Source organism: Furipterus horrens, unplaced genomic scaffold, assembly GCF_987537825.1.
Source record: "Furipterus horrens unplaced genomic scaffold, mFurHor1.1.pri manual_scaffold_3, whole genome shotgun sequence".
Lineage (NCBI taxonomy): Eukaryota > Metazoa > Chordata > Mammalia > Chiroptera > Furipteridae > Furipterus > Furipterus horrens.
Window position 1 is genome coordinate 206,278,790 of NW_028327173.1, and position 15,478 is coordinate 206,294,267.

The 15,478-nt window shown below is 49.1% G+C and overlaps 1 protein-coding gene and 1 long non-coding RNA gene across 2 annotated transcripts in view; one reads left to right on the forward strand and one right to left on the reverse strand.

Annotated features, from left to right (window-relative positions):
* Positions 1-220: 220 nt before the first annotated feature.
* On the forward strand, positions 221-951 carry LOC150017245 (uncharacterized). The gene is made up of 3 exons (XR_016510100.1): positions 221-283; positions 506-624; positions 806-951. It is a non-coding gene; the product is annotated as an uncharacterized LOC150017245 (long non-coding RNA).
* Positions 952-5,990: 5,039 nt separating this feature from the next.
* Positions 5,991-15,478, reverse strand: part of ATG2B (autophagy related 2B) — a 62,026-nt gene continuing 52,538 nt past the window's right edge. The window contains exons 35-42 of the mRNA XM_090271368.1: positions 13,661-13,739; positions 13,157-13,364; positions 10,675-10,744; positions 10,244-10,326; positions 9,506-9,627; positions 9,146-9,300; positions 8,360-8,509; positions 5,991-7,172 (exon numbers count right to left, since the gene is read on the reverse strand). Of these exons, the coding sequence (XP_090127494.1) occupies positions 6,942-7,172; positions 8,360-8,509; positions 9,146-9,300; positions 9,506-9,627; positions 10,244-10,326; positions 10,675-10,744; positions 13,157-13,364; positions 13,661-13,739 (1,098 nt within the window). The 3' untranslated portion in view covers positions 5,991-6,941. The remainder of the gene's footprint in view (positions 7,173-8,359; positions 8,510-9,145; positions 9,301-9,505; positions 9,628-10,243; positions 10,327-10,674; positions 10,745-13,156; positions 13,365-13,660; positions 13,740-15,478) is intronic.

Below are 15,478 nucleotides of genomic sequence, written 5' to 3' on the forward strand. Positions count from 1 at the left end.
ATTATCTTGTAGTGCAGCTAACTGTAATGCGAATAGAGTCTGTGCTACCAGCGTGGATGGGGAGCCAGGCATTCCTGGATTCAAACTCTAAATTATGGGCCGCATTGCTCGCCGACCCCAAGTTCTTTCCTCCCTCGGCACAGGAGCCAGATTACATTACCCAGTTTCCCAGGCAGCTGGGTGTGATCACATGACTGGATCCAGCTGCTAGACTGTGGAGCAAGTCTCCAGCAGCACTGAGCTGTCCTTGCCTCCATGAGGCAGATTCTGAAGTTCAGGGAAGGTAGGGTCACAGATGGGAAGAGCCCGGTTTCCTCCATTAACTGCCAGACATTCAGGAGCATCGACTGGACTTGATGTCAAGGAGAAAGACCCGTCTTTTTGTTAAGCTGCTAGGATTTGGGGGGTTATCTGTCACTAGTGACTTGTGTTCCTGAACTAGCACACAGTGTGGCTTTGGGTGGGTCACACCTACTACCCTAAGCCTCGGTTTTGTCATCTGCAGAATGAAGATAATGGGACATGCAAACAAGATAAAGCTGGAGGGCTGGATGGCTTCCATTTGCCCTCCAGACCCAGTCTCCACTGCCCTCTGCCCACGAGCCTTAGACCGCACAGAAGCTGGTGTGACCTGTGGGAGTCTCCTGCGGGGGGGGGGGTGGGGATCCTGGGAGGGTGGGAGCCCGGGGATGAGGGTTCCTGTGGCCGCTCTGGCCAGGTCACTCTGCCTCAGGCCGCAGCTGCTGACCGGCAGCCCCTCCTTCGGCCACAGGTTCCGTGAATCACTCGCCCTTTGTCCCTCCAGGCCTTCGAGGAGGCTTAGGTTGCTTCAGTCTCATGACTGATGAGCTGGAGGAGAGAGGGGCATGGCGTTCCTGCTGCCAAGGAGAGCGGAAAAGGCGAGAGGTCACTGCTGACTCACGGGGCGCAGGCCCAGGACAGGCCCAGATCTGAAAGTGAGAGGCACCAAGTTCTTCCGTGGCCCAGGGTCAGCCCCCCCCCGCCCCCCGTACGTGTGCCCCCACCTTGCTGCTGCCCCCCCTAAGCTAACTGGTTTCTTCCTCACCCCTCCTCAGGCAGCCGCGGGGCCACTGCTTCCTACCAGGACCCGGGCTGATGGTGGACTCAAACGCGCCCTGGGTGCCGAACAAAGCAGTTACGTAGTGAATACTCAACATGTTTAATTTTCATTTTATTTTACATATTTCTATATTATTACTTCTTAGGTTATTGCTAAAACCAAGAAAATGTGAAATTGCGTTGAATCAAGGACATTTCAAGTACTAATCATGGGCTCTTGGGCAAACAGTTACCCTCCCTGGGCTTCACTTCCTCGATTGCAAAGATAACCACTAAGATTCATTCATTCATTCATTCACTCACTCATTCCCCGATTCCTTAATTCTGCGATATGTACCCTGCCCTCACAGAGGGCCTCGGAAAGGAAACAGGGAAGCCAGTCAGTGTGGATTTAAAACATGGGAGAGGGCCCCAGAGGTTGTCCTAAGGAGCGTGCACTGTCCTGGAGAAGGAGGAGGTGGGTCGGGCTGCTGGGCCTGTCAGAAATGGCGACTGTCAGGCTGAGATAAGGAGGAAGAGGCAGAGCGTTCGAGACAGGAAGGTGGGAGGAGCCTTAGGCACTGGTCTTGTTATTTTCACCAGGGAGTTTTTTGTTTAAGATTTTATTTCTTTTTAGAGAGGGGGAGAGAGGGACATTGACGTAAGAATCACCAATCAGCTGCCTCTCAGGCTCGCCCTGATGGGGGACCGAACCCCAAATCCAGGCACGTGCTCTGACCAGGAATCGAGCCAGCGACCCGTGGCCTTGCAGAGCGACGCCCAACCGAGCCGAACGGCCAGGGCACACCAGAGGAGCTTTGAGCCCACTGGTTTGCACCAGGGGACATTTGGGCATGTCTAATGACACTCTGGGCTTACAGTTGAGGAAGGGATGCTGCTTCCATCTTGTGGGGAGAGGCCAAAGATGCTGCTACAATCCTTCAGTAACAGGACAGGCCCCCAACAAAGATGTATCCGACCCTGCATGTCAAGTTTGCTAAGGTGGAGAGACCTGACTTTGCCCCATTCCCAGGCTTATTTAATTGGTGTTGAGTGGGGCCCGAGCTTCAGCATTAAAACAAAAGCTCTCCAGCTGAGTCTAAGGGCCGCGCAGAGGGATGCGGCAGACTGGACGGACCGGAGCGGCAGAGAGCAGCCGGCGGGGGGTAGGGGCAGGCGGAGACGCAGGCCAAGAGGCGGATGAGCAAGGGCATTCTGATCCCAGCTCAAGGGCTCTGAGAGCCTTTCATCCCACTCTCCCAGCCAAGTTCCTTCCTTAGCGTCCTCGTTAGTGAAGGAAATTGGTGAAACTGTGCAATGTTCCTCTGAAATGAAGTCCTTGGATGAGCATGGGGTCTGGGCGTCAGACCACGTGGCTGGACGACTGGGAACAGGCACCTTGACACCTTGGACCCCACCCCCACCCCCGTCCCCAGGGAAAGCAGGGACCTTCCCGAACGGCTGCTCCTAGAGGGGCCCTCTGAGTGTATGAAGAGCACACGGCATCTGGCGCCCAACAAGTGCCTCGCAAGGGCCGTGTGTGAAGGCCGCCGTGACCTTTTTCCTGACTGCTCCAAGTGGGTGACAATATTGTGACCGGTGTCACCTCAGAGCCTCTTTTAAAGTACTGTCTTTAAAAATTAGGATTTCTTCAAAGCATTTGGGATCTCTATGGCCTATGTTGTCTCTTTGGCTCAAATAAACCTTTTTTTTTTAATTATTACTTTTCAATATTCCTTTTATAAGTAAAAATATTCCTCCAAATAAAACAGATTTACCAAGTGTTTAACTAGGTCCCTATGATCAAACCTCCAGGACGCTCTGGCCACAAGTCTCCATTGTAGGAATAACTAAAACAATGGTTCATATCCAGAAGGGGGCGGGAGGGGCCCATTTTACCATCACACACCTTCTGTGCCTCAGAAGCGGGCAGCAGGCAGATAGGACACTTGCCGTCAGCTGTACCAGAACTGGAGGAACACCATTTCTGAGTAACAGGATCTGACCCAGACCTACCCCTCAGCCCCCAAAAGTATCATGTCCAGGCTTTGGAAATGGTTCTTGGCGAAAGACAATAGTGTTTAAAGCAAACTCCAAAGAGTAAATATTTTAATTTTCTTCAAGAGTATTCTTAGTTTCATATTTTAAATAGTCACACGAACAAGTTACATTTCCACAAAAATACTTGTACAGCGTCAGTATTCTTAATCACATCTATAATTACCTTAAACAGGAAACGTGGCAATGACAGTCAACACATATAGTGTATGTTCTTCCCTTGTGGTGGGATCCAGGCAATGTCTAAGGGAAGCAGGACGGGTTAGCGTAAGGGGCTGATCGGGAAGCCCCTACCAAACCCCCCCCCAAAAAAGTCCCGTGTGACTGGCAAGTTTTACAATGTTAGACAAATCCAACTGGAAACCGGAAGCTGCCACTTCATATACACAAATGACATGTGCAACAGCAAAGTAAACATATTTTTTAAAGAAAGGGGCTGCTATTTCCACACCCCGGACATTAGAGAGGTCACTGTGTAGGACGGTATCACATTTACAGTCTCTTTAACAGCTCTAGTGCTTCCAAGGAAGCAACAGGCTCGACACCATGAGGCCCACGGTTGTTACAGGAGGAGCAACTATCTAACAACTATGTTTTTAAAAATTGCAGACATTTCAAGTTATGGGTCGTTGATCGCTCTTGATTTCTCATCCCAAGGGAATCCAGGCGCGGCGGCATGTCAGACCTCCTTTCCTACCTCTGACTGGCACACAGTACAACGGAAGGAAGACACTGCGGCTAAAACTGGCTGACTTCCAACTGTGCACCTAAAATCTATGAAAGGGACCAGCGTGCCTAGCAGATCCTGAACATACTGAGATAAAAACACCTTGGCATTAAAGCACTCGGTTATTCTTAGACGAAACCACTATCTTCCAGTAAACAGAAATAAGAAATAAGAGATCTCGGTAATGGAAACAAAGAAATCTTTTTTTTTTTCCACCTTCATTTTCTATCCATTATACAAATAAGCTTCCTTTTTAACCTAAGACTCACAAATGCATATTTATTCTATGTGATATCAGTTGGTACGTCCAAGCTGATGCACTTGCAGATACAAGAGTTCCACTTTGTATTTGCTTAGTGCCTTACTTGCAAGAAACTTCAGCTTGACAGACATGCTCTCCAATGTCTCAAGTAGGTCAAGAGGAAGGCAGGGAGTAAGACTGCTGGGGCCCTGCCACGCTCCCTGGGATTCAGGGGAACTACACCCAATGCCCGTGTAAGAAACCAAGACAAAGGTAAACGATTTTGCTCGGACCAAGTCCCCGCCTTTGTACGTACACGACATTTAAACTAGTGTTGACAACTAACTGTTAATCCTGAAACCACTTGGCGCAAGTGTTGATACCTCATTTCAGAGCTTAACTCCTCCGACTCTGCCTGCTCTCTCCGTGCTCTGGTGGGTACTCGCAGCGCAAGAACCACACCAGCCAGCGCAGGCGAGGCGCACACCGCCGGGAGCAGAGTTGCTGGGCCGGCAAACCTACAGAACACCTTATTACAGGCGCCGGTTGGAGTAATTCCCTTAAAAGCTCCAACTATTTTAACAGCATCTAATATCGACACACAGCAGGAAGGAAACACTGGTTTTTAGTATTTTTCCCATTGTAGACACACTGCTACCTGCGAAGATGTTTTTTCTTAAAGTGAGTTTTGCATTATAAAAATGTTGATGTTAAATACGTGCTTAGGTGGGAATCCAAACTGCAGCCAAACTTAATTATTAAAGAGTCCACTGCTATGGCGTCTAAAAGAAGCACTGTCACATCTATCTAAAAAGGCAAACGTTGAGTGGACAGCCTACTTGTAAGTAATGGCCATCTGGGGACACGTAGGAGGGACGGGGGGGATCCACATCAGGCTCCTTGGAGAAAGGACGGGGCCACGGCCTGGGCTGCCTCTGCGATGGAAGGTGGTCTTACCCGGTGTCCTACCCTGGGGGCCGCTGACGGCTCTGACCGGCCCGCTGACCTGGACTCCCGGGGCGGACACCCACGTGGGCTCAGTGCGGCCACAAGGGGACACACACGATCTACTCCCTTCAGGCGTCTCACGTCGCAGGTCACCTCACAGGCGCTGGGGCTCTTCAGAGATCCAAAGCTGGAAGCGATCCAAGTTCGGAAGGAGCCCACAGCTACCCTGCGTGACGTGACCAGTGCTCTCGCATGACAGGGCCACCAGCAGTCCGCTGAGCACCACATCGGGTTCATCATCACGGGCAGCATGCAAGGGGCACTCCGCTGTGAGGGAAACGGAGCACACTGGCAGTGCCCACAGCGGGGGACCCCCACGCTAACAGACAGCTGTGGCTGGGCTCCCTCGGCCCACCCCCGCACGGACCCCCCTGGGCGGGGACCGAGTAGCCCAGGGACCCGTGTCGCTTCAACAGGGCGTTCCTCTGAAACAGGGCATTTCCAGCAGTAAGAAGGAAACAAAATAAAAATAAAAGCTAGCTAGCACAATTTTTATATATTTTAGATGTTCGGATTTTGGGTTACACTGCTTTCTTGTTTATAAAATCTAGAGAATGAAACTTATTCAACGCCATTTTCCAAACCCCAAACTGAAATGTGGGTCTGAAACCTAAGTTCACCTCGATGACAGCCCCCCACTGTAGAAGCTGAGGGCCTTGTTGTGCAGCTCCCGGCCGCGGAGGACACAAAGGCCCGCCTTTCCTTTCAGCGCGGTTCACCTAACGTTGGAGAGAGTTCCTGAGAGCCACTCCCCTCTCATTCCCAGGTAACGACTCACCTCCCACTCACCAAAATCAGTTCGGAGAACGTGTTCCCAAGTCCCTTGGGATAAGTCATAGTACTGCATCTATGAATATGCTCTAAGAAAAGCAAGATATTCATGGAAGCATAAAACAATTTTACCTTTAAATAAAAATACTTTATTCATTCCTGACAGGTTATCAAAATGTACATTGTTACCCAGATAAAAGTGATACTTTGCAATAGCTGACTAGAGCAAATCGGGAGGGTTTTGGTTAATTTGAAAGCATAAGAACACTTCCAGTCTCCCTTCCCACCCATCCCCAGCAAGCACTAGACCTGCTTAAAACCGAACATACAAATGATCGGGTGGGCCCCAGCTCATCAGAAAATGCACATTTGCATTTACCCTTCAAACAGGTGAGAATTATTACACTGGAGTTACCCTCCTTGCCAAAAGCTTGCAGACTGACTTTCTGTATTCTGTGGACTCTGCAATTACATAAAGCGGGCAGCACAGGGCTCGGAGGAACCCAGAGACACAGGATAAAGTGCTGGGCCCCCACGGAGGGCTTTCTGGGCGCGTGGGAACGGCGTGTTCTCCGGGTGTGAACGCGAAACCCAGCAGGCTCGGCTGCTTACCCCTCGCTGACACGCGTACGGAAAACGCTGCTGGCTCGGCGTGGCCCGAGGCCCTGTCACTCTCCAGGGAAGATTCGCAGCCGAGATTCTTCCCAACCCTTGAGAAAAATCAGCGCGGCGGAGCAGCACTCTGTGCTGTAAGAGGTCTCCAACGACAGCGCGTGTGTAATGCGGGAGTGAGTCATTTTAATAAAAGCGGGCGCCCCCTAACTTGGCAGCAATGCTTTAAGGGCTCTGAACACAGGCCACCAGCACTTCTACAGGCAAAGCCCCAAACTGGCCCTGACATGGCAGCAGTCTGGGCGCACGTTTGGGGGGAGTCAGTTCCTTAGCTAAGAAACGCGTCTGTTCCTGAGATGAACGCACTAAAGCGCAGGGGCTCCCTCTAAAGCCGCCCGGGGCACGCCCTGCTCCTCAGCTGCGCCCTCGCTGGCGCCCGGCACGGGGAGAACCGCGGGGGCCACATCAGACGTCCCCGTGGCGCCACTTCTGGGACTCGTCTTGCCGCACATCGGGCCTCATCTGGTTTCTCATGCCTCCCAGCACGTTGGACGTGGCCTCCGTGGCCACGATCAGCGGCCTCACCACCGCAGGCGGGATCTGGCGCAGGACCTCGCCCACGGCCCCCGTGACCCCTCGGCTCTCGTGCTCACGGGCGGCGGTCTCGTAAATGGTGTGGGCCGTGTCCGCAATGCCCTGCAGGGGGTGGCAGAGAGGGGAGCGGTCACTGGTGGGGCAACTCCACGGGAGCCTGGAATACATACTTCAGCGGATTTATTCAACATGTTTGTGAGCAGACAGAAAGCCTGCTTCGGAGATAACCAGGACAATTATTTGTATGGCAAAGTTCTAATTACAAGGGGGCGTCGGAGGCCATTACTATGACTTAGTGGCTTGGTGGGACACGTGTGTGCAGAGATCGCAGCTGAAGGGGAGGGGACAGAAGTGTCAAGGGCTCCAAGGGCAGTCTGCTGGCCATGTTCGTCCCTCCAGTTAAGTGAAACGGCAAAGAAGCTTCCGGAACAAACAGAACCACTGAAGGAATATGGTGATAGTTCCTCTGATCCAACTGTAACAAGAAAACCTAATTCCACTAAGCTCCAGAGTATTATTTAATTTATTTTAAGTTACTGGCTATGTACTAGAAAAGACAACTGTGGAACATTCAATTAAGATAAAAGGCTAAAGAGAACATTTTATTGAATTAAATAGAGAAAATTCTGAGAGCATAAGCAGGAGCATGTTTAATAATTAGAAACAAAGCTTTGGTAGCATTTTTCATTTTTTTTGTAACTGCCTAGCAGTAAGGTAATCATGACTGCTAAGTGTTCAAGTTGCAAACAGAAACATATTGGTCAAGCCACAGCAGTAAAGCTTCGCACGTGACTTCCGGATCTCTGCCACGTGTCTAACTCAGAAGCCCCTCAGGGGACAAGAGGCACCGCTCCACCGTGACCATTGCAGTGAAGGCACAGTGCAAGAAACTCTGGCTCTCCAGGGACGTCAAGGAACCTTGTCCCCACCCAGAATCAAGCCTCAGTCTGACAAGCTAACGAGAGTATCATGTCTACCCAACACACAGGCAAACACACACAGTATCACGGGGTGGGAGGGAGGTGGGTGAAATGAAGTACAGAAAAAGGACAAAAACAAAACAAAACAAAAGTGCTATTTTTAAAACTATCTACCAGGTAATAGGCAAGAAGTGAAACACGGGCCCAGCAGTCCCGGCACAGCCCTCTGCTCTTACGCATTTGCACCCGCTGTGGGGAGCACTTCCAAATCCACTCCCTGGGGCTCTTTGGAGTGAACCACCACCCCTGAGTGCTGTTGGGAGAAGCACGGGAGCTAGCTCCCGCCTGTCCCACTGCAGGATCACCCACCTCTCTCACGACACTGTAGGCCTTGGCCACACCTTCCCGCAGGTCTACCGGCTGGTGGGCTAAGCGGTGATGAGGAACCCTTCGGGTCTTCTTGGGCTCGATGGAAAGGGCTCCAGGAGACACCATGTCATAAGCAGTCTCTGCCGCTGCCTGGATCATCGTAGAGAGAGTAAGAAATGACTCAGAAGAGAGCCTGGAGTCAGGACCCAAGCGTACCCTTCCCACGGGCCTGAGGAAGAGCAGGGGGACTCCCGCGCCCTCCCGGGGCGCCTCTGCAGTGTTTGCGGTCTTTACGAGAATGTATTACCTCTATAGGAAGAGCATTCAAGGGCACGTTCAAAATGAACGCTATTGGTGGGGCTGAATTGCCGCCCCTCCTCTGCCCGCTGAGGACAGGGTCCCTGTGAGCAGGTTAGCCAAGAACGCACAGTCTGGGTAAGGCTGGCTGGGGCTTCACACTGACGAACCTCCACAGCGCTCTTCTCACTTAGCTCTGCTCTTGCCACATAAACGTGGTGAAATAAATCCTCGGCTAACTTAATGGCTACGATTTACCAAAAACAGGCAAACAAATTTGACACTGTATTCTACTGCTTTATTCTACTAACTATTAAACGCTGGATAACCTGTTTAAAGAGCATGATCTTAAAGCGTCACAAACAAAATACCGATTCTCCACGGTCTGTGTACTTTCGCGGTCTCGTTTTAAAGCCCAACTGACGGAACCACCCTGCCGCGCGCGCGCGCGCCGCGCACAGACCCAGGCAGCCCGCGGGGGGGGGGTACCTGTATGGTCTGCACCATCCTGTTGGTGAGCTCCAGGGCGGCCATGGCCGTGGAGGCGCCGAAGGAGGCGGCGCCCCGCTGGAAGCCGCGCACGATGCGGCCGTCCTTCCGGTACTGCTCTATGGGCAGCCACACCAGGTCCTTCAGGCCCTGCACTGGAGCAGCGGTCAGCACGCGGAGGTCAGCGGGGGGCCGCGGCGGGGCCTGCGCTCGCCCCCAGCCCTGGGGCATCCACCCCCCGGAAGGGGAAGCCACGCATGACTACAAACTAGCTTTTCTAGAAAGCTGCTCCTCGCGTAGGCTCTCAGAGGCACCCGTAACCAGGACATGATGTACCTCGGACTGAGAAAGAAGGCTCACCTAGTTGGACCAGTGAGTGCATCGGCCCGACGCCGCCCAGGATTCCTGGCAGCTGGTTCTTCTTAATGTCGCTGAGCCACTCGGTGACGGCGTAGGAGAGTAGCTTGTCGACACCTAGCAAACTAGAGCCGATGACTGTTAGTACAGGGCGGAGAAAGACATGTGTAGCTCTGGGTGAGTTTGGAGGGCATTTTTACTTAAGACAAAAGAAAATTTACTTATTATAAGGACAGAATATTATAGATGCTCAGTGTGAGATGTATACTTATATATAAATAAATGGATCCACATGTATCTCCCACTTGTGACGGGAGTAATTCCTACAAGGCTTAGGCACTAGTGGACGCGTACTTTACCACTGTTCTTACTTCCTAAACATCTAAAGCTCCAGCACGGCATTAACTCAATGTCTATAAGCTGCCATACAGTTCTTAGCTGCTAAGAACCATCACCTTTTGAACTTCCAGTCTTTTCACTAAATAAACTGATTTAAAACTTTGGGATATAATTTAAAATATCATAACTATAGCTATTTTTAAAAAACACTACTCTGTTCAAATTACTTCTACTCTCTTGGAATAAAACCTAGCCCTCATCAGTAAGGATCCTCTAAAAATGAGCTCTTTTTAAACTAATTAAAGTTATGTATGCTTGCTCAGAAAACTTCATTTTTACTTTTTGCAAAATAACTTTAGCACCAACAACTTAAAGCCCCATCCATATGACTAAGCAGCTTACCCATGCCGATAGAAAAGCCTCTTCAGCTTTAATTCGGAGCAGTTTAACTGGGCCAGACCAATCAAAATCCCGGCTAATGTACCCTTGAAAATTTAAGGAAAAAGGCCACATTAATCTGTAAATGGGGGGACTCAACATTTAAAATAGTTATTTGGGAAAGTCAAAACAATATTTACTAATGAAGCTAAAACACTTCAAATATTTACAACAAAATAACATATTTGATAATAGGTATGATCCAAATAATACCATGTTTTACACATGGGTTCTTAAGCAAATGGTATTTAATTTAAAAACAAAGTTAAATTTTAAAACCTTGCACTTTATTTCATATATAAAACTATGACAGAAAAAAAAGTTTTTTAAACTGAGTCCATCAGAAAAACAAATGAGATAATTTTGTAGAGTATATTTATACAAAGTTTCCAAACCTGATCCATTGATACATGTTTGCCATGATAATCAAGTCGAATAGGAACTTCTGATACGAATCTAAATTCTCTGGAGATAAAGAAAGGAGGGGAATTATTTATATTCAAATTATTAATAGTTAATTAGATATAAATTAATTTGTTCAATTGGAGAATAAAAACAAAACCAAAAATAGAAGAGAATGCCTTTAGCTTTACATTTTCTTAAGGTAATATAACAACTAAACCAATGTTAATCATCTTATAAGTTGTATTTATTTTATTATATTTAAAATTTCTCATAAAAACATTTTCCTAGTTCACTAAATAATGTTCATCTTAAAAAAAATTTATTCTGGCAAATATTCTCAATTCATACAGAGAGCAAACTAATAAAATCAACCTTCAAGATTAAACCAAATAATATAGTCATTACCAAAAAGTAAGAAAACAGGTGTGCTATTTATTCTCAGCTGCGTTATGAATCAGGCAGAGCCAGGAAGGGAGCCGTGGGCCCGGTTTCCACAGTTACTCAGGAAGCAGGCACTCAACCTCACTGAGCCTGCATGTCTTTGTCAAAAAAATTTTTAAATACCACCTACTTTTAGTGAGCATTCTTATCTTTTTCTTTAATCCTCACCTGAGGATATGTTTATTGATTTTAGAGAGAGAAAGAGAGAGAGAGAAACATCAATGTGAGAAAAACTGACCGGCTGCCTCCTGCAGGTGCCCTGACCGGGGACCGAACCTACAACCTTTCAGTGTATGACGGGCCAGCACTCCAACCAACCGACCAACCCGGCCAGGGCTTAGTGAGATATCAAAACACAAATACTGGGAGTTCTTTGAGAAGGAAGTGCTGTACAGTGAGGGCACACACCAAACAAAAGCGGCTGGCTTCCAGGGGCTGAAGTGTAAACCGGAACCCGAGACACACCTTTTCTACAGAATTAATGTTGGCGATCATATCCCAAACCACGCCACCAAGACCACTGAACCTGCAGGGGAACGAAGTGCTGCGTCACCTCCGTCGCTACAGGAGGCCGCATCCTGGCCCCTCTCATCTCCTGCACACGCTTCTCCGTCTGGTTCTGTGAGCAGCAGCCCCACCGCCTGCCCGCTCCTTTCTTTCTCCTGCCCCCCGCGGCTCAGCAGAGAACAAAGCCCGTGTTTTCGTTATTGCTAAGTTCAGTTAAATGGGGCGTTTTCTCTACTTTGCTCCCTGGGCCTGGAGTAAAACGTGGCTTGCATATGGTACGTGTTCAACAAACACAGGGTGGGGTATTTCTTTGTAACATTTCAATTCCTTTTATATTGGTTATCCAGTATTTACAAAAACCAGATTGGTAGTTTCTATGTGATTAATATAAAATGAGAATGCAAATTGTTATTTAAATTCACAATTTTTTAAAAGAAAAAGATCATGTGGGAAAGTATGAGAGGTTCTTCTTTGCTGTGGAAAGGTCTGTAATCCCCAGAGATCAGCTCGGCCAGGGTCATAGTCTGGGTTTTCTTCCATCAAAACAACAAGATATTTAAAACATAAAAAACACTTAAAAATGGTTACACTGCAGCCCTGTCCAGGCAGCTCAGTCGTTTACAGCTTCATCCCGATACACCAAGGTTGCGGGTTTGCTCCCCAGTCGGGGCACATGCGAGACAACCAATGAAGGCCTGAGTGAGCGGAACAACAAAGCAATCTTCCTCTTCCTCGTTCTCTTTTTCTCTCTCTACCCCCTGGCCCACCCACCCCCCACTCAAATCAATAAATTTTAAGAAACAGTTATAGTGCTTTACTTTGGGCTGAAGTCTAACCTCAGAACTTAGAGGGAAGGAGAATGTGGGGACCACTGAGGTCAGTGGGTGAAGAGCACAGAAAACCAGGGGAGGTGGCTAACGGCCCCCCACAGCTCAGCTGGGTTTAACCCTCACCCTTCCTCCGTCAGAGCCGAGGCTCCATCCCCGCCAGCAAGGGCGGGGAAGAAGGAAGAGGGGCACGCCCCGTGTGCGGGCGTGGGGAGCGCAGCCAGCAGCGGCGGGGCGGCCCCGGACCGTGCCCACGTGGCCCCGGAGGGCAGGGCCGGCACGACGCAGCGCTGCTGGGGGAGGGCGGACGGAGACAGGGGGACAGGAGGTTCCCCGGAGGAGAGGGGAGGGATGTCGGGGGCGGGGGCGGGTGAAGGAGAAGAGGACGAGGACAGCACCGTGCCTGGGGAGGCGCAGAGGCCTTTCAGCGACGGGAAGAGAGCACAGGAGAGGAGCAAAGGAAGAAGCCAGAGGTAAAGGAGCCCGCTCTGCAGCGTTGGCAGGGACTGTCCTCACCCGGGGTCACCACATGCACGTGCGGGGGGAGCCCGGGCGGGGCCGCGGCCACACACCCGCCGAGTGACGGGCGCGCAGAGAGAGGCTGGCGCAGCCGTGTAACCACCGGGCACCAGCGCGTCACAAGACCGCCTCCAAGCCTCCGCAGAACTTGAGTCGTTATCAAAATTAAATGATTTACCTAAAAAACACAGGCTGGTCACTAAACGACGCTTCTTCCGCGGCGAGGTCCTTCTCCTCCGCCCCGTTAGCCACGTCCACTGCGCGGGCACCCTCGTCCCCGGGAGGCGGCTTCGGCCCCGGGAAGGAGAGGACGAGGCTCGGCTCCTTGGAGGTGCTCAGGTGCCTCGGCAGGCTGCAGGTGACATCGGCTGCAGGAGACTTTTTCACTGAAAACGTGACGTGCACAGCTGAGAACTCGGGTCTGCTTCCTCAGAGCAACCGCTCAAGTCGGTCTAGGTTTAACTTGTTCCGTTACATTTCATTTAATCAACACAACCAACTGCTAAACTGACTTTCGCCTTTTAAATGATTACTTTCACATAAACTACACTTGCATAACTCAACAAAAATAAATGCAGAACACGTTTATATAAATGAAAATGACGCCTATGTAAGCACGTTCTCAAAGGGACCTCATAACAAAATCCAAGGGCTGTCACGCTTTCAGCTACACGTTTAGTACCTTCTGGATCGGGAGCCATGAGCAGCTCTACTTCCGTAGAAAGACTCGTGAAGAAATCCTTCAGGAAGAACAAGGCATCCTAAAATTAAGAGATGTAATTATAAGTAAAAGGAGGGGAAAGGTACGTCTATTTCTGAATCTTTGAAACAAAGTATCTTAAAGTCCCGCGGTTTAGCTATTCAAATACAGCTGTAACTGACGGAGTCCTAACCACCCACCAGGCATCGTTCCGGCTCTCTCTCTCTCTCTCTCTCTCTCTCTCTCTCTCTCTCTCTCACACACACACACACACCACACACTTCCTATGAAGACACAGAGAGGTCCTAAATCAAAGCCCACTGTCGTCGTCCTAGCCAGGCAGCACCTCACTGTCACACACACACACACACACACACACACACACACACACACACATACACACACACACACACTCTTCCTATGAAGACACAGAGAGGTCCTAAATCAAAGCCCACTGTCGTCCTCCTAGCCAGGCAGCACCTCACTGTCACCGGCATCGATGCTCGCCCTGCACTGTTAGTGACCACATCACGAGCAGTAGCAGCAGCTGGCATGTCCTGCGTGCCTACAGGGGCCTTAACAGTTCCCAGCACCTCCTTTCGGCTTTTACCGCGACGTCACATTGCCTTAATACACTGTCTTCATTGGGCATGATACTCAAAATAAAAACTAAAAATAAATAAAACCGCCCATTCAGTTCGGTCTCTTCAAAAATTTCAAAATTACCAAAATGTATGGATCCATCTTGATGTTGAATATGCGAGCTGTGTCTGCCCACGGCCAGCAGCTTCAGTCTGTCTACCTCACTCACACCAACAAATCCGTTTTAAACAATATGAAAATTAAATGCCTGAGCCTGTTCTTCTTTACCCTTCCCCTCCATTTAAAAATTCTAAATTAATACAGAACATGAATATTGTAACAAAATGCAATGTGAAGGGAAATTACAGGGTCACAAAGTTTGGTAGCACACGAAAAAGTCTGACTGGCAATTCCAAAGGATCTGACCGACTCCTGATCACATTTATCAGAAGTATAAATAATAAAGGTTAGAAAGGTATTTTTCTAGGTAACATGGCAGACAGTTTCAACAGTAGTGGAAATACTCTGGTTCTGCAGTAGGGTAGCGGGTTCATGAATTATTCAATATGCTTTACACATGTATATTTATATATTTTATATATTTACATTACATGCATTCATTGTATATTGCTATATGTGTATGTATATAGCCCTCAAATATTAGATGCTAACAAAGTTAATAATATATAAAATGTTATTCTTTGGCCACTAGATGGTGATATTTTAATGCTATGTTTTTTAATATGACTGCCTTCAAAAAACACAAGAGAAAATTCCAGGTATAAATGTGCTTTTCTAAAAAAGGAAGACTACAGAGACAGTGGCTTACCCATTTTTACTACAAATGCACAAAACAACAAAGGAATACTAACCATCAGCTTTTCAAAACGTCCTCACAATTTTAGATTTGGGTATTTATGCTAAACTCTTCCTTTCCAAGTTACAAGACAAACTGCTTAAATTTAAAGCCAGCAACACAGAGACACTTCACAAAAGAAGACAAATGGCAAACAAGCACATGAAGAGACGCTCGGCACCGCTGGTCACCAGGGAAACCCCAATCAGAGCTGCCATGAGTGACAACGACAGCTAACATGAAAGGAACAGCCCCGCGTCCGGTGAGTGTGCAGCGGCACCTTTCCCACGGTGCTGGGCAGGGACGTGCAACGGGGCAACCGCTCTGGAAACCTGTCTGGCTGATCCTGACGCTAAACACAC